An 18,600-nucleotide genomic window follows, 5' to 3' on the forward strand; every position below is an offset into this window, starting at 1 on the left:
GATAACTGTACGCCTGTCGAACTTTGTTCAGTTTTCCTGCTTTCCAACTGACTACAATATGGTTGTCTTCAAGTCCAATGTGAACAAATTCTTGATGAGCCGTTCCTCTTAAGTAATCCAATTTACCAAATTTCTACTACAAACAATTACTACAATATTTTTCCATGGACTATCGTACATTCATTAACCCTTATCCTTGAGTGACCTCTGGGCCTTGATAAGTGGTGACTCCTTTGTAAAAAAAAAAAAAAAAAAAATTTTAAGCTACAGTTAATATCATTTTAATTTTAAATTATTGTTGTGCAAAAACAAATCCAAATTTTAGTAGAAATAAGCAAATATTAAAACAATTTTTTTTAGATTTTCCAATTCCCATAACTTCTGAATAGAAGTTAGCTGCCAGCCATCATAAATACATAACTTAAGACTAAATGTTTGTGTGACAGTTATCGCTTAATTTGAACTTTTGCGTTTTGTTGTTTTTAAATTCTGTTCATTTTTAGTTACTTACCTGAATCTCATCGTATATTATTTTAAAGACAAAAAGAAAAAAGAAGTACGTGTATGTAGAAACGACTTAAAGTGATTTGTTTTTATTATCCCAGCAAAGAAGAAAAGAAAAATGTTTTTTTTTTCAATCATAATATTAACATCTGTTTCAACTATTTAAAAAAAAAAAAAAAATTGGTTTTGGATTTTATTATATATTCTTTTATATTTTATCTTGTGAAGAAAAAAAAGTGAAATATACAAAAAAAAAATTATCAAGTGAAAAAAAGGGGATGAGTCAAAAGAAACTCATCATCATCATCATCATCATCCGTGGATCTTTCTATGCTGCCAACCATAAATCCACCCCTGCACGCTTCTCGTCGTCGTCCTCCTCCTCCTCGCTTCATCGTCATCATAGTGGTTGTAAAAGGACAAAACATAGAAGACTCAGCTTCACCTGTGATGATTTTTTCGTTTGTTTTTAACGAGCAGCTAGGGGCAGGGTGTGGAGGGGGGGGAGAAAAGATGCAGCTGCTAGGAGCTGGCATTGCAGCAGAGCAATAAGTCCTGGTAAGGGGTGTCTGGCTGCGCAACGTGCTGGAATGTCGAATGGAAAGCTCGCCTCTGTGTTTCATCAACCAATTGCCGACGGAAATCCAAAGCTGCGAGGCAAAATAACTTGCGGTCAATCGTTTCCATTTTTCCCATACGTCCAAGAATGTGAGGAAATCTGAAAGTGTAGCGTTAAGGGAAAAAAAAAAAACTTGACATAGTAAACAAAAAGCCGACAATAGTTTAATAATTTGAATAACATTTATGTTCGCATCTTGAGTTTTATACTCACACCTCATAAAACTTATTTTTCTTCTTTTATTTATGTATATATATATATATATATATATATATTTTTTTTTAAATAAAATACTAGGCGGAAGTTTCTCGAGAGCTCTTTCGGCTATCATCTCGTCAGGAGTAAATCGATAGCAATCTAAATAATATTGTAACGAAAATAAAGAGTTCTATTGGGGGACTTATTAAATGTGCCAACGTACGGGGACATTAATTAAATTTATTTACGTTTATAAAAGCGAAAATATGTGTGTGTGTGTGTGTGTGTGTGTGTGTGTGTGTGTGTGTGTGTGTGCATTTTTTCTGTATGTCCGCCAAAGGCTTTTTGCGGCAGGATTTTAAAAAATTTTTTTGCAGTAGCATGGGCACTTGCTATTTTGATTGAAAGAAAAATTGTTTTGATTCATTTATTGGGGGGGGGGGGGGGGGTCCATCACCTGGACAACAAAAAGTGGGGAAGTTGTCAGCTACTTCTTTTTTGGGCAATTCCATTCTTTTGTGGGAGTTGTTCAATATCTTTCTTATAACAACCATGTCCAAACTGGACCCAGGCAACACTGGGTATTCATGCTAATCTATTATATAAAGGGCAAATGTCTGTATATTTGTGTTTGTATGTCTAGCTAAAAGTAAAAAAAAAAAATACAAAATGGACCATCATGAATATGGTATTGTCAGAATCATCAATCCTTTGAACGTGTAATATCCAAAATTTAGAAAAAAATATTAATCTTTCTACCTGCAAAAATCTGATGGGGGGGGGGGGGGCACATATTTGCGCATGCGTGAACACCATTCATCTTTTGTGTTAAATACAAAAATTTGCAACATCATGTCATGACAGTCGCCTTGGCCTAGTGGGTTACGATGTTGGCTCATAACGGGTTTTACTAAAATGTACGATCAAAATTATGCCCGATCAATGTACAACCGACTGCTCCTGCTGTTCGTCATAAAGAAACAACGCGTAAAGTTGCTTGAATCAGCAGGAGCCAAATCAGAGATTTAGTTGTGCCACCCGTCTAGCTGAAACCACTGTCAAAAATTTTCCCCACTCTTTATCTGTGCCAAAACCAAAACGTAGATTCCATGAACAAAGCTTCTTTCTTAGAAGTGCATGCCTGTAGAACTTCGTTCCATCTGCCTGTTTCCCACTTGACTACAACTTGGATGTCTTCAAGTCCAACATAAACAAATTCCTGATGAACCGCTCCGCCCCCCCAAGTAATGACACCTTACCATTTCTCCAATACTATTGCTACACTATCCTTTTGATTACTGTACACACAATAGCCCTTATCCCTGAGTGGCCATTGGGCCTTGATAAGTGGTGAACTCCATGTAAAAATAAAAAAAAAAAAAATTGCCCCCCCAAAATAAGTAACCGACCACCACCCAACCAGATATTTTGACAGAAGAGATACGAAGATATGAAGCTATTTTCTGGGTATTGACCACTTTTTGATGACTATATACCTAAGAAGCTTTGTTCATGGTATCTACGTTTTGATTTAGGCACAGATAGGGAGTGGGGAAAATTATTGACGGTGGTTTCAGCTAGTCAGGTGTTTTTTGAGAAAGATTGGCGAGGGGGGACCAGAGAATGGAGCTCAGACAAGCGCCTGCCATGGAAATAACGATAGAACAATGACAGGCTCGCTACATCTATTCTGTGGGAAAGAGGTTGCAGGGTAGAGAAAAGGGCATCCCCCCACCAAGTCACGGAGTCTATTTTGTACTCCGTCAAGGCAGGATAGGCTGTTTTTTGCAGCCCCCACCCAGATGTGGCAGCAGTACTCCATCTTTAGACGTACTTGGCTCTTATATAGATAGAGAATTGCATCATTAGTGAGATATCTTCTGGGGCGGTAGAAGGATCCCACCATTTTCCCAGCGACCTTGGCCACAGACTTGATGTATGTGTTCCATTTAAGATCAGGTGCAAAGATCAAACCCAGGAGCTTATCAAATCCTGGGGCCTCCCTTAGACGAGAGCCATCCATTTCAATTGATGCCAGATGGGGATCAGAGCGTTTATGATGTAGAGATAGGAGCTTGGTCTTAGATGCATTAAAGGTAACCAGCCACCTCTTTCTCCACTGTACCACGTGCTCAAGATCAGAGGAGAGAGAATCAGAGAGAACTTGGTCGCTTACGGCCTTTACATTTTCTTGTTTTTATCTGGGTTTTTTTTTAATTTTTTTTAAGTAACTTTTGTTTTTGAAATTGTTACGGTTACCAAAGTCCCTCTCTCCATATACTCGGATCAGCAAGGAAGTACTTTTCTTATTTCGAGGGTTACGTGAATCACGTTTTTTTTTTTTTTACATCGTAACTGCTTGTTAATTCATTCCTGAAGTTCGGTCATTTTCTTAATTACAGTTTTATTCTTATTTAAAGAAAAAACGTTACTTTATCAGTTTACCTGCTTTTTGGAATATGATATCTGTTCCATGTTAAGTATGTACATCATAAAAATTTGTAGTTTTTTTTTGTTGTTGTTAAGTTTAATTGTACATAAGCACCATAAATTGATCTTGTTCTGTCAACCATAACTGGTGAGATGTGACAATTTTAAATTATTGTCACCAATAGTAAGGATTGAACCTGCAACAACTTTAATCATAGCACCACGTGAACAATTCTAATCGGAATTTGAAAACTTAATCTTATTTGTAATATTACTAATATTATTTGGATTTAATAAAGGGTTCGGTTTAAAATTCCACATAGTTTCCGAATTCGACAAAGATTTACAAGTTTTAAAAAATGCACCTAAAGAAGGTTAGAGGTTACATCATCCGAAAAGTTGTCAAAATAACAAATAAGAGGGGAACAGTAGCCCAAATAATCCAATACAAGCGTTTAAAAAAATCTTGATAAAAATAAAGAAAAATTTAGGTGATCGTGCAGTATAGTTAAAAAACCAAATGCAAGAAAGTTATTTTTTAAATGGATGTTGTAAAGCATTTGAAAGTCTTTGTTATTTCAATATAAAATGTTATTCAAATACATTGTTGGAATTCAAAATGGTGGATGGAAATAGCTGAAGTCTGCGAGTTTTTTTATCTTTTGGGTGAAAAAATAAACAAATAAACAACAAATAATTGTTTTAAATGCAATAAAATTTGCTTTTCTACCGAATTGAAATTAGAGAAATGACAAAAAAAAAAAAACTTCAGTGATTTCCAGAAAACTGGAAGCAGCCATCTTGAATTTTCACTGTAATGGCAGCATATTTGAAGAAAATCTTATGTGGAAATAAAAACGTTTTCAAGCATTTTAAACACAAAAACAATATATGCAGATAGAAAAGTAAAAAGTAACAGTTATTTGTTCTTTTTTCCATCACTTTTTTTCTTGTTAACTATACCACACCATTGCCAAAATCTGTTTTAAATCCTTTTAAATAATGAAGCTCACACGTTTGGATATTTAATAAAATCATGTAACAATTTCAGTTATGATTTTAAATTTCGAGTTGTTCTGAAATACTGCAAGTGAAGAACATTTATTTGAGACTTGGGATCCTTTAAATTTTTACGGTCAGGTTTTCTGTACATCGGAATTATTATGGTTTTGATGAAGATTAAAAACAAAAAATAAAGACAAAGATGATAATGCTAGTCTGAATATCTCACAGCAACAAGATGGTTGACAATTCTCAAGTTTTAAAACAAAGGATACAGAGATTTAAGCCAAGAGTTAGTTGAGGCACTAATGAAGAAACAGCTTAGACTCCACACTGCCATGGCAACTGGGGTCCTCTGGGTGAAGTTGGACAGTGACAACATGACCCAATCACGCACAAGAACTTGCTGGTTCTGCTGATGCAGGTAATAAAACACCTACAGCAAAAAAAAGTAAATTTATCACAAAATCCATTGAAAAGCAAAAAACATAAAAAACATCAAAATACAAAATCATCATGACTAGATCAAGGCCATCAAAAATGTGGGTGATATCTTCTGTACATAATAATCATGGTCATAATGTATGGTATAATTCATGTTCACACACCGGTACTTTTCAGATCACCAAAGTTAAGCAACATTGAACCTGGTCAGTATTAAAATGGATGAACATTTGGGAATTCCAGGTGCTGTATGTGCTCTCCGCTTATCTCAGCATTGTTTCCAGTCTTCCTGGATTTATCTTTGCCACTGCAGTCAAGCGATGCCAATTTAGTTGGAATTGCACAACCCTTGTCTCACAATTACATGCGTAATTACATGCTTACAGAGGGTATCCATTGTCTTTCAAGACTGAACGGCAGTATCGATAGGCATAGTCATGGTTGTGGCAATCACCCTGGGTTGGTTGGTTCTTTCCAACAAGTTCAACATATCTTGAACACTAGCTGACCATATATGGTGATCCAAGGCTGCTATTGTTATGAGGGCAAGACATTCATGGTTCCAGCAACAGATCCCATGAAAATGAAGGCCAAGAATCAGTTCAGCATCCTGATTCACTCTTATGAGCTAGGTTTTGAATTGGTCTGCAATGGTGCCACTAAAGAATATAGCCGAACCACCACCACAATAATAATAATGATGATAAAAATAATAATAAAATAATAATATAATAAAAATATAAAAATAATAAGAAAATCAAAATAATAATAATAATAATAATAATAATAATAATAGCACACACAATATTTAACTGCTAATTTGATTTTTTTTTTTATTTTACTTTTTCTGTGAATCTTGTCTTCATAAAAACAGTATTTTCATTCATTTTTTGCAGAATGCAAGGGACATTCAATAAGTAAGAAGTAGAGCAACAAAACTTTGAACAATTCTTTCTCTCTATATAAAAAAATGACAAAAAAAAAAAAAAATCAAGCACAGGAAAAAAAAACTCATCAAAAACAAGGTTTTTACTCGTTTCATTCAATTGACTTCTTTTTTATTTCTAAAAACTTGTTGATCTGAATGAAAACAGTAAAGCCCTTGTTTTTGATGACTTATTCCTGTGTTTAATTTTTTCCTTTTGTCTGTCTTCATGGTATTCTATTTTATGACATATTGTGTATTTTTTCTTCTCATACACACACATTATATATATATATATATATTATATATATATATGTGTGTGTATGTATATATATTGGTCTCTGCTAGATCTGAAAAATGGAGCCTTAAGCTGAATGATGTTTGGTTAGGACATATGTTTGATTAATTGATTGATTGAATATTTAGGCTTTACGGCATATCAACCACTATAGAAACATATGTTTGTCAATTTTTGCAAGTCTATCATTGTAATAAATAAACTGTATATATGAAATAAAGTGATTTTTTTTTTTAGATCGTAAACTGCTTCAGCCTTTTCGGGGACTGACTCATATGCCCATATGCAGTGTAATTGCAATAAAAAAAACTTTAGTTGTAATCTCATTTTGAAGGAAAATCCTTTACTTACAACACTAACTTTAAACGACATGCCTGACGGTCAATGTTTAATCAAACACCAAATTCAAACAAACACAAGGAGTGGACAATAACGGCCTGTGCAATGAACACAAACACAGTTTCCTTTGTATTTTTCATTACCATTCTAATGAAACAGAGAATGAACACAAATCTTTCTTTATATAACAAGAGTTGTATACGGCAGAGTACAAATAGGAGATAGAAAGAGGGGGGAGGGGTATTGGTTTACTTACCCGAAAAACGACTTTTGCTATGAGCAGTGGGTGTGGCTGTTGACTGGAGATGAATTCCCCAATCACTTTGTTCATGATGTCTTGAGGTGGGAAAAAGTCAGCCAAAAACTCCGGAAGGATGCGAGTCACAATGCTGGCTTCGTATGGAAAACCCTTCCTGATCCTAAACAGTGACACACAAACATAATGCTCGATATGCATATAAAATAATAAATGATAGCATAATGTTTTTTGCTTAACACTTTACTGCAGTTTCACCGATTATGAGAAGTTATCGTTTTATTGATGCCAACAACAGTTCAAAAATCTAAAAACAAACGATTTCTCTCCATTTACGCATTGTAAGAAGACATGGACGACACACAGATCATCTTCAGTTTAACGTCAGTTTTATCAGCTGGCATGTGTTGGACAGCTTTAAGAAGAACCTGACTTCCAAAATAACCTATCTCTGCCAGATTTTTATCCCTCTTTCACTCAAGTTCATTTTCATCACTTCCATCTTTTCATTGGCCTTCCTCTGTACACAAACCAATCCCGTTTTTCAACACGGACCCACACTATCTACTCTTCCACATACATCTCTCAATGCTGTCCAGTCATCAAAACTGAGCTTATCTTTAACACTCATATTTCACATCCATTGTATGATTTTCATAGCATATCTCTCCATGCAACGCTTGTCCTCAACCCTCACTGATCAGATTTCACTTTCATACATCATACCATGTATACATGCCTAATAGACTCATCCTTTGGTCAACAACAGCACGTAATGGCAGAAGTTCCATGAACTTAGTCAATGCACTCCTAATTCTTGAAACCAAATTAACACCTACTCCACCCTGTACTCCATGAGCATCACTATGATAAAAAAAAAACTTTGAAAAGCTTAATAACTTTGTCGTCTAAATAACAATCTCCACATCTGAGTTCTCATCCACCTTCATTATTTTGTACTTTTCGCACACAAATTAGTTATCCTCACAAACTACCAAGTTGGACATCTGTGTCCAATACATAAAGGTACCATTAAAAATTAACTTTTACCTGACTCCCTTTCAATAAAATGAGCAGGGGAGAGTTTTCTGACTGGTGAGTTCCATCATGTTTTCACCAAAAATAAACCACAGACTTTTTTTTGTGCAAAGAAGTTCCCCCCCCCCTCTCTCTAATCTTGTACCCCCCTCTCTCATTCACTAACTGAAAACAATTGTTGGCTTATGTTGGTTTAACAAAGTTTGGGATCTAGATCATTATTAAAAGCAAAAAGCCAAAAATAAGATAATTAATAAAAATAAATAAAAATAAAATAATAAAAATAAAATAATTAATAAAAATAATTAATACGTATAAACCGGAGGTTCCATGTCTAATATTTTTTTTCTTAAATTATTAACAAAGAAAAAATATAAGACTCAAGAATTCTTGCAAAATGAGAAAACATCCTAATTATTTTTTTCATCATATACAAGCATCATGGCTGATTATAAAGATGAAAAAATGAAAATATAATATAATAAGAAATGGGTGATTATAAAGATGAAAAAATGAAAATCGCATTCAAAATAAACTTTGATATTCTCAAGTATTAAACAAAAATATGATCTCCTCCTACCCTTGCTAAGCTTTCACAGAAACACTCGACTAGTTACAACTATATATGATTTTCTCCACTTTCTATCTGTGCCTAAATGTAAACACAGATTCCATGAACAAAGTTTCTTTCCAAAAATTGCCCGCCTTTAAAACACTGTTCTACTGGCCTGCTTCCCGATTGAATACAACATGGTAACCTTCAAATCCAATGTAAACAAGTTCCTGTTAAGCTGTTCCCATAATCAAATTCTACCCAATTACACCATGAGTGATTACTACACTAGCATCTTACATTCATTAACTCTTATTCTCGAGTGCCCTTTTGGCCTTGATAAGTAGTGACTTTCAATTAAAAAAAAAGTATCCTCATGAAAACTTGTGAAAAATTATCAAGTAGAATTTTAATTAAGATTCAAAATCTATTTTTTTGTAAATTGCAGTTTTATTGGAAAATTTTGAAGTTATTTGAAAACAAGGGAGATAATTCTGTCATTTCTGTAAATGTTCACATTTCCCTAAAAATGGATGACTCATGCAAAACAGAATAAAATCGATTTTCACATTTAAAATTCTACTCGATTTTTTTTTTCTAAATTCTTATGAGGATGCCCCCGCCCCCGATACGCGAGCATATATCAGTTTTTATTTGGAATGCGATTTTTCTCTGTATCTTGACATACACCACACATGATCGTACTTGGCCTTTTGGTCAAGATCAAAGTGTAGTATCTGTCTTCAGATGCTGCACTTCCATTTCTTGTCCTCTTTCGGTGAAGGATCAGTCCTTCACGACTGAGACAATTTTTATTTTTGTACCTTTTCTCCACATTAAAAAACGACCCTGGTGTCTAACTCTGTCCCGTGGGGAGGCATAGTAAATAGGTACACCACACATGATTTTCAAAGGGCAATAACTCTTCAAACTGTCCAATTATTACTAATCTCACCCCCGCCTAACAAGACGTGACTCGTACTGTACATTCTCTTATTTTTTTTATTTTTCTAAATTTGTTGTCCATCATCAATAAAATTTATTTTTGTATCAATCAACTTTTGTCAATTGTTTTGATATTGCTGTTCTATTAACGAGATTTCATCAAAAACAAAGTGTTCGCTGAGTTTTTCTTGACAATTCAACATTAATATGAAATTTTGTTGATTTCGTCAACATTCCATTAATCATTTTTTTTTTTTTTTATCAAAACAATTTAAATTAAAAAGTATTCAAGTTTTTTTGTTATACCTGTCAAAAAGTACGGTGATTCTCTCCATGGCCAATATAAGAGTCTCAGGGTCCTGGTAGACCACCACATAATCCTGTCCTGGGCTAGGGAAGCCAAACGACGTTTCCCGAGGGGCAGGACTATATTGTTCAAACTGTTTACCTGCAAGAGCAAAATAAGAATGTCAGAGATAAATCTAAACATCCTTTTTATTCATAAAATATACATTCAGAGTTTATTGCTAAAAACCACTAAACCTTTTAATAGTTTATAAAATATACATTCAGAGTTTATTGCTAAAAACCACTAAACCTTTTAATAGTTTATAAAATATACATTAAGTTTATTGTTACATTGAAGGCAATTGCCAGGGCCGCTGCAAAAAAGGTGGGCTCTCTCTACCGTGCTAGAAAACTAAAAACACCCGAAAGTATCCTGTACCTCTATAAAGCCGCCATTCGCCCATGTATGAAGTATTGCTGTCACATTTGGGCTGGTGCATCTGCTACTAGTCTCTCGCTCCTTGACAAGGTTCAAAAGAGAGTCGCAAACCTGATAGGCCCTGAACTGGCATCTAAGCTTCAGCCTCTGTCTCATCGACGAAATGTTGCATCCCTCTGCCTTTTCTACAAGTATTTTAGTGGTGAATGCTCTGACGAACTGCAATCACTTGTGCCCCCACGACGTGAGCACCCTCGACAAACCCGACAGGCTGCTAAATCCCACCCCCACACTGTAGAGATCCCTAGATGTAAAAGATCTTTTTACTCCAATAGTTTCTTCTCCAGAACCGCTAAACTCTGGAATTCCATTCCAGGTCCCTGCTTCCCCAACAGTACTGACGTGCAGAAGTTCAAGTGTAACATGAACCGACATCTTGCTGCCCAAATCCCTACATAGTACCCCAGTAGTTGTTGCCCCTGATAGTAGCCCCCTACACAAAAGTGGCAATTTGCCTTGTTTGAGGTGAAAATGTAATAAAAAAATAAATAAAAACCACTTAAGCTTGAAAATAATTTATAAAATATAAATGATCAGAAAACTTATAAAAGAAAACATTTTAAATGAAAATTATTTTTTAAAATCTTTGAATCAAAAATATATTTTGTCCGTTTTAAGTGATAAAAAGATTTTATTTCAGGTTTTTCTTTTTAAATGAAGGCTGATATTTGAATTATTCAGACTAACATTCTCAGATTAAATGTTATTTTTACATATCAAAAAACAAGATTTGATTTAAAGTTCCCAAAATTCGTACTAAAATAGTTCACGTGGGACCAAAGTGCAACGGATAAAAGTATTGAGTATCAGTTTTGATAATCTGGTGGAAGTTAAACATCCAATCATCAGCACAGGCCTTAATAATTAATTAATGTTTCCTACTTGGTTATGGCTGACAGAATCACTACACTCTCTACCCCTGTGATTTAGGTTAGACATAAAATTTCTCAAGTTCAAAAAGGTGTGTGCATCAGGTCAAAGGTTACATTGACCGAAAGTTTGTGAGAAAACCATCCAAGACGAGGATAGTAGTTCAATAAATTATTTTTTTATTAAAATAAAAAATGAAATATCAAATCAGCAAAGTCAAAAAATTTCGCAAATGTGAAAACAAATTCCAGGTTTTTTAGTGCTTCACACATTTTGACTTTTGGTCTATTGTTTTTTTTTTTTTTTTTTTTTTTTTTTTTTTTTTTTTTTTTTTGAACACAAACAAAATCTCTGTAGTCGAATTGAATTGTCACTCTTGAATGTTGGCAAAATTTTAAAACAGTACGGCTGCTTCTAGCCTCCTTTTCCTCCTTGCTTCCTCATAAAATCTTTATTTTCTTAAAAAAAAAAACCCACTTGATCAACTGACGTGATCTTTGGAATATGACGTCTTCGTTCTATGATGAGTACATATACTATAAAAGGTTTATACATTTTTTTTTTTTTAATTAAGTGCAAACCCTAACACCAACATCTTTAATCAGTTGTTAAAAAAAAACAAAAAAAACAGTAGATAACAAGCAAATTATGCAATTGTATTTTAAAAGAACTCAATTAAATATAACAACTTTTCTTACCTGAGTACATACAGGTGAGCATGAGGCCAAGAGCAGGTAGGGCTCTCTGCGGACTGGGTAAACACAGCCTACGAAAGGAATGAAAAAAAAATTTCCTTTGTTATCTGTTGTAGATCTTGCTAACAGGATGACATTAAAACATATGGGAGATAAGCATAAAAAATGACGACACCCAAAAGGATCCCCCCACCCCCACCTCAGAGAAGTGAGGAATCTTTTATATTTTATCTGGACAACTTAGTGTCAATCATTGGGCAAGGAAAGGCATCCTTCGTAAAACTTTTGTTTTAAATAAACCTTCATAGATATGACAAACTACATGGTGTGGAAGATTTCTGCAATTTAGTCTCATGATAGTTGAGAGTGGGGGCAGATCTGCTATGCATGCAACTAGCCAACTACCTGGACGGAGGTGCATGTAGATGTTGCTCCTCAACTTGCATGTTAAGAAAAATATATAACAAAGATGATGGTGACTTATCAGGTCATAGGTCTTTTTTTCACATGGAGGTCACTTCTTATCAAGGCCCGGAAGCCACTCGGGGATAAGGGTTATTGCGTGTACAGTAATCAATGGGATAGTATCGTAGTAATCGTTAGTATTGGAAATTTGATAAAGTGTCTTACTTAAGGGGGCGATTCATCAGGAATTTGTTTATGTTGGACTTGAAGACATCCAAGTTGTAGTCAGATGGGAAACAGGCAAACGGAAGAGAGTTCCACAGACGTGCACTTCTGAGAAAGAAACTTTGTTCATGGAATCTACGTTTTGATTTAGGCACAGATAAAGAGTGGGGAAAATTACTGACAGTGGTTTCAGCTTGACGGGTGTTTGTCATGAAAGATTGGCAAGGGGGGACCAGAGATTGGAGCTCGGATGCTATTAAGTAGAATTGTGTGGTCCTTTAAAGGATCAAGCACAGCACTTTTTTTTTTTAGAACTATTTATTTTAAATTTATTTAAGACATGCCTTATTTGTTTTGTTTTTTTTTGTTTTTTTTTGGGGGGGGGTCCCTTCCTACTTTTAGACAATTTGTTCAAATTGAAAAACAATTTTTTTTTATGACTTGAAAAGAGGGAGGGGAGTTCTGCTTATATTATAAATATAATATCAAACTTGATACTTGACTTTTTGACAAACTAGTATTTGTGAAGGGGGGGAGCTTTTAGAGAGGATCAGTGTAGGTATTGCTGTTTAAAATTAAAAGCAGGATTACTATGAAATGTGCATATGATGTTCGTTTCATTTCCGGTAGAGATAAATGTTGCATGATTGAAAAAAAAAAAAAAAACCTTGTAAAACTTAAGGAATTCCTTTCATCTTTCCATTGTAAATGTTGTTTAAGGGATGGAATACATTCATAATATTCTTTCATAATTGCTATGGCTAATAATACACTACCTGAATGTACTTCGTTCAAACTCCTAGGTAACATGAATTGGAACAAATACATTGAGGACATTGCCAAGGCTGCCGTGAAGAAGGTGGGCTCCCTTTACCGTGCTAAAAAACTATCACACCTGAAAGTATCCTGTATCTCTACAAGGCTACAGTTCACCCATGCATGAAATATTGTTGTCACATCTGGACTGGTGCATCTGCCACGAGTCTCTCACTCCTAGACAAAAAACGACTAACCAAGCTGATAGGTCCCACACTAGCAATCAAACTCCAACTTCTGTTCCATCACCAAAATGTGGTATCTTTGTGCCTGTTTTACAAGTATTTTAATGGAATGTGCTCTGATGGACTCAAAACTCTTGTACCTTCATGATATAGACGCCCCCAACAAATCTGACAAGCAGCAAAATCTCACCCCTACACTGCAAAGATCTCTAGATGCTAGAAAATAGCTTCTTCCCTCGAACAGCTAGACTTTGGAATTCCCTTCCTGCTTCCCTGACTGTACTGACATGCAGAAGTTCAAGTGCAAAGTGAACAGACATCTCAATACCCAACTCCCTACATAATATCCCTATAAAGTTTGTCTCAAATAGTAACCCCTTATATCAAAGTGGTATTGTGCTTTGTTTGGGGTAAAAAAAAAAAAAAAATTGAATTGAATGAAAAATATATTTCTATGATGCAACTTTCAACAAAGGGTACAAACTTTTTTTTTTCCCTTCAGAATTACTAGCATATTTTAGATTTCTTTTTTATTGCAAAACTGGACTTAGAGTTGCAGTTAATAAAGAATATGTTTTGGTTTGTTCGAGAACACCCCCCTCTCTTTTTTAAGCAATTTGTAAGAATTAAAAAAACAAATTTTCTATTATTTGAAAAAGGGGGTTCTATTTCTAATATAAATACTTCAACTAATCTTTTTCTAATATAAATACTTCAACTAATCTTTGTCTAATATAAATACTTCAACTAATCTTTGTCTAATATAAATACTTCAACTAATCTTTGTCTAATATAAATACTTCAACTAATCTTTGTCTAATATAAATACTTCAACTAATCTTTGTCTAATATAAATACTTCAACTAATCTTTGTCTAATATAAATACTTCAACTAATCTTTGTCTAATATAAATACTTCAACTAATCCTTTTCTAATATAAATACCTCAACTAATCCTTTTCTAATATAAATACTTCAGCTAATCCTTTTCTAATATAAATACTTCAACTAATCTTTGTCTAATATAAATACTTCAACTAATCCTTTTCTAATATAAATACTTCAACTAATCCTTTTCTAATATAAATACTTCAGCTAATCCTTTTCTAATATAAATACTTCAGCTAATCCTTTTCTAATATAAATACTTCAACTAATCTTTGTCTAATATAAATACTTCAACTAATCTTTGACTTTTTAATAAGAAAAAACATTTTTTTTTCCGAAATGTAAAATTTGGAATTGAATAAACAAGGACATTTTCAATAAATTTCAATTCTATTCTTTTGATTAAAACAAAAATTAAAAATGACTCACCTATCCACACTCAGTTTAATAATAGTTTCCGCATCAGCCTTTGAGAGAACATCAGTGAGTAACAGTCTTTCCAATCCTCGCAGAATCGACAAATACACAGAGATGCACGTGCTCTCTTCATTGCTGGATGCTGCATTCACAGCCAACTAAAAAAAAAAAGATTTTTGTGAAAATTAAACAAAAAAATTTGGAGTAAAAATAACATCTCTAAAGCAGAACCAAAATATTTCAGTTGATTCAAACGACTTTAATCATTTGGTGCAAACAAGTTTTATTAAATACTAGCCTGGGTGGCCGGCGTTGCTCGGGTGTTTGGAGGTGTGTGTTAAGCAAAAAAAAAAAAAGTGGTAGTAAGTAGGCCGGCTCGAACCCGTATCACAAAGGAGGAAAAGAATGTGAAAAAAAAAAACTGACGTCTTTGCTGTTGTACCCATTGCCAAACTGGAAGTGACATAGGTTTAAATTAAGGCTAGTCAATTGAAAAGAAGGGATGACTTTCGAAAATATCGGCGAAAAAAGCGACTCCTCCCAATAGAAAAGTGCCCAGTTGAGGGTGACTGAATTAATGTTTTTGGCAGATTTTTCAATATTTATTGTCCAAAGGGTCGAGCTTCAAAACAATACTGATCTTGTGAAAATCAGTCACCTCTGTCAAAAGTTTTAGACATACAAACATACATACATAGATACATTTTAAACAGACAAGTGACATTTATATTATAGGTAAAAGCAACTTTTATACAAGGAAGCAGCTAGGGGAAGATAATTCAGAGATGTAAGGTGAAGAAAGAGTGGAAAAAATGTGAATGAAGCTGTAGGGAGTGAGAGAAGGGAGAGTGAATTAAATCTTACATTAAATGGCTTCACACTTTGTTTAGAGCATTTTTCAAAAACAAAAGAGGAGAGAAGAGGCAGTTAGTGAGAGTAGTTAGTAGAAGTCGTTTGAATCAACTGAAATATTTTGGTTCTGCTTTAGAGATGTTATTTTTACTCCAAATTTTTTTGTTTAATTGTTGTGTTAAGGTAGAGATAGGTTGGAAGAGGGGGAGGAGAAGGGGGGAAGGGTTACATTCATCAATCATTAGATTTATTTTTGCAGAATTTGACTTGGATCCTCGAGATTTTCTGTCAATTATGGTTTGGGCTTGACCGACAATCATTAGAGTAAGCTGAACAGAATAACAGACGCAGACAAATTTCAAAACAAATAAGCCGAAGAAAATAAAAATACAATAAATAAAAAATAACAAAAACCTACCGTAAATTTACTATATATTTTTTTATTTTTTTTGAAGAAAAGTTGTTTTTTGTATTGTTTATTTACTTTTATTATTATTTTTTTTTTTTTTGCAAATTTTTTATCAACAAAAGTTGTTTTCTTTTTTTCAAGAAAAAGATAAATGCTTTTTTTTTTAACCATTAATTGTTAGGTGAAAAATACTGTATCTTTTTTTTTGAAAGAAAGAAAACAACTTTTGGATTTTTTGAAAAAAGAAAATTGGCTTTAAATGTTTTATCAGCATTATGATGATGATGTCTTTAACCTCTCCTTTAAATATTTGATTTTTCTGGTTCAAAGTTGATTTGCATTAATTTTTTTGTATTGTTTTATAAAGAACTAAGTGTATTTAAGAAATTGTACCTGTTTGGATAGAAAATCTTTTTCTCTTATTTTAAATATTGCATTTAATTTTTTTCTCAAATTAATATTTTTCTAAAAATCAATATCTTTTTAAAAATCAATATTTATATATATATATATATATATATATATTATCAAATTATATTAACAAATATATTATATATATTATCAAATGCTTTCTTAAATTTTCCTAAAATCAAATTTTCTTAAATTATTTTTCTAAAATTAATATTTTTTTTTAAATCAAATGTTTTTGCAAGTTTTTTCTTAAATTAATCTTTCTTTGATGCAGGAAAGTAATACTTATATGTAATAGAAGCAATAACAATTTAAAAATTAATGGATCTTTAATATAATCTTTAAAAAATAAAAAATCTATTTTTACCTGTAAGATTTTTATCGGAATGTCAGTGTCGTGTAATTCCTCCTGATAATTTTCCAAAATGTAAAAAGCCGTTGCCCACAATGTGAGCACAAACTGTTGGCTTGTAATACTTGCTCTGCAATCAGAAAAAAATAAATATATTATAACTATTCCATTAATACTATTAATTAATATTTTATGACTATTCTGTTAATAAACACCAGCTGAAGTAATCTATGTTAGAACTCAATTTTTATCTTAATTTTAAAGATAGATTATAACTATCCTCCAACCAACAGTGATATATTTTTCAAGTCGGAAATATTTTTTTGCATATCGATAACACACATAAACTGTCATATTTATATACAAGGGTCGTTCCAAAAGTTAAGCCTCCTATTTTTTTGTTAACTAAAAAAATTGAAACACTATGAAGATGGGAATGGTACCATTAAAACGAGAAACCTTTTGTGCTTCAGAATTTATTTTTCTACATAGTCACTGCCAACCTCAATGCACTTTCGCCAGGAATTCAGTGACTGCTTCTGACACACGTCCACAACAACGGGTTGTTTTCTTAAAATTTCAAATCATCAATATTTTCAAGAGAGACATGAAATTTTCAGATCATGAATGCATAAGTTCAGTCATCATAACAATGCAATTTGCAATCTCCTCTGATCCATTCGGGCAAAATAAAAAAAAATATGAAGCATCGGTTTTGGAACGCCCCCTCGTAGTTTTTTTTTTTTTTTTTTTTTTTTTTTTGCTTTCTGTTTTAACTCATCTACTTCCCTCTGTCTTGAAAGTTATACTGAAGAAGTTTGCTGCACGTCACTGTGGGACACATATTTCTTTCATCAGGTTGGGATTTTTTTTGGGAATCTTTGAGGTCGAATCACCATCAGTAATAATTAAAATACGCAGACATTTCTACCAAAAATCACATTGTCGTTTCTATATCTCATAATAATAAAGCAGAAAAAAAAACATTAAACTGCAAGTCAGCTTCTTTTTTTTTTCCCAACGTCTACGCCTTATAAGAATCACATTGTTACTATTTCAGATCATCTGTTTCCTATCTGACCGACAAACCAAAAATAACTCTGTATATTTAGAAAGAAAAAGAAAATCAGTTTAATTTTTGAAGAGCTTTGATAATAATTAAAGGTTTGACTTACTGAGAGATAACAGCCAAGTGCCTTAATAGAAATTCTGTGACCATAGGAATGAGCTGTTTAGTGAGGTCCATGATACCAGCCTCCAAGATGTACAGGATGCCATGAAGGGCATGGGTCTTGCTGGGAAGATGCGTACTCTTCAAGCCAGTGTCCAGCATCTTCATTAGACGGTCAGCAGCTTGAGATTCCTTAAAAAAAAAAGAAACTCAACCCATGACAAAAATGCGACAAAGGAATTTCAAAAATTAAAAGAAACAAAATACAGAATTATTTTAAAAAAAAAAAATAATGTAAAATAAACTGTTTGGTATAAACAATTAATTTATATTTTTGAAAGTCAATTTGTTTTAGGAAAAGAGTTTTATCTTAACGCTAAGTGAAACTCATTATTTCATTCAACAGCATGCTACAACCATTGAGGGAGTATATATATATATTATCATTCTTTATGTAAATAAAGTCATATCTTGCTTTGATGCAGACCGTTTCAATCATATTTGATTTCATCAGGCAAGAAAAATTAAAAACGTTCCAAACCTTTTCAAATTTTGAGGTTTGCTTC

The 18,600-nt window shown here is 33.3% G+C and overlaps 1 protein-coding gene across 1 annotated transcript in view; it reads right to left on the reverse strand.

Annotated features, from left to right (window-relative positions):
• Positions 1–565: 565 nt before the first annotated feature.
• LOC145242705 (huntingtin-like) overlaps positions 566–18,600 on the reverse strand; it is a 228,071-nt gene continuing 210,036 nt past the window's right edge. The window contains exons 52-59 of the mRNA XM_080105836.1: positions 18,039–18,226; positions 16,879–16,993; positions 14,852–14,997; positions 11,907–11,974; positions 9,858–9,999; positions 7,016–7,178; positions 5,029–5,189; positions 566–1,222 (exon numbers count right to left, since the gene is read on the reverse strand). Of these exons, the coding sequence (XP_079961962.1) occupies positions 1,027–1,222; positions 5,029–5,189; positions 7,016–7,178; positions 9,858–9,999; positions 11,907–11,974; positions 14,852–14,997; positions 16,879–16,993; positions 18,039–18,226 (1,179 nt within the window). The 3' untranslated portion in view covers positions 566–1,026. The remainder of the gene's footprint in view (positions 1,223–5,028; positions 5,190–7,015; positions 7,179–9,857; positions 10,000–11,906; positions 11,975–14,851; positions 14,998–16,878; positions 16,994–18,038; positions 18,227–18,600) is intronic.

The sequence above is a fragment of the Euprymna scolopes genome, chromosome 21 (genome assembly GCF_053919585.1).
Source record: "Euprymna scolopes isolate OS-2025 chromosome 21, ASM5391958v1, whole genome shotgun sequence".
NCBI lineage: Eukaryota > Metazoa > Mollusca > Cephalopoda > Sepiida > Sepiolidae > Euprymna > Euprymna scolopes.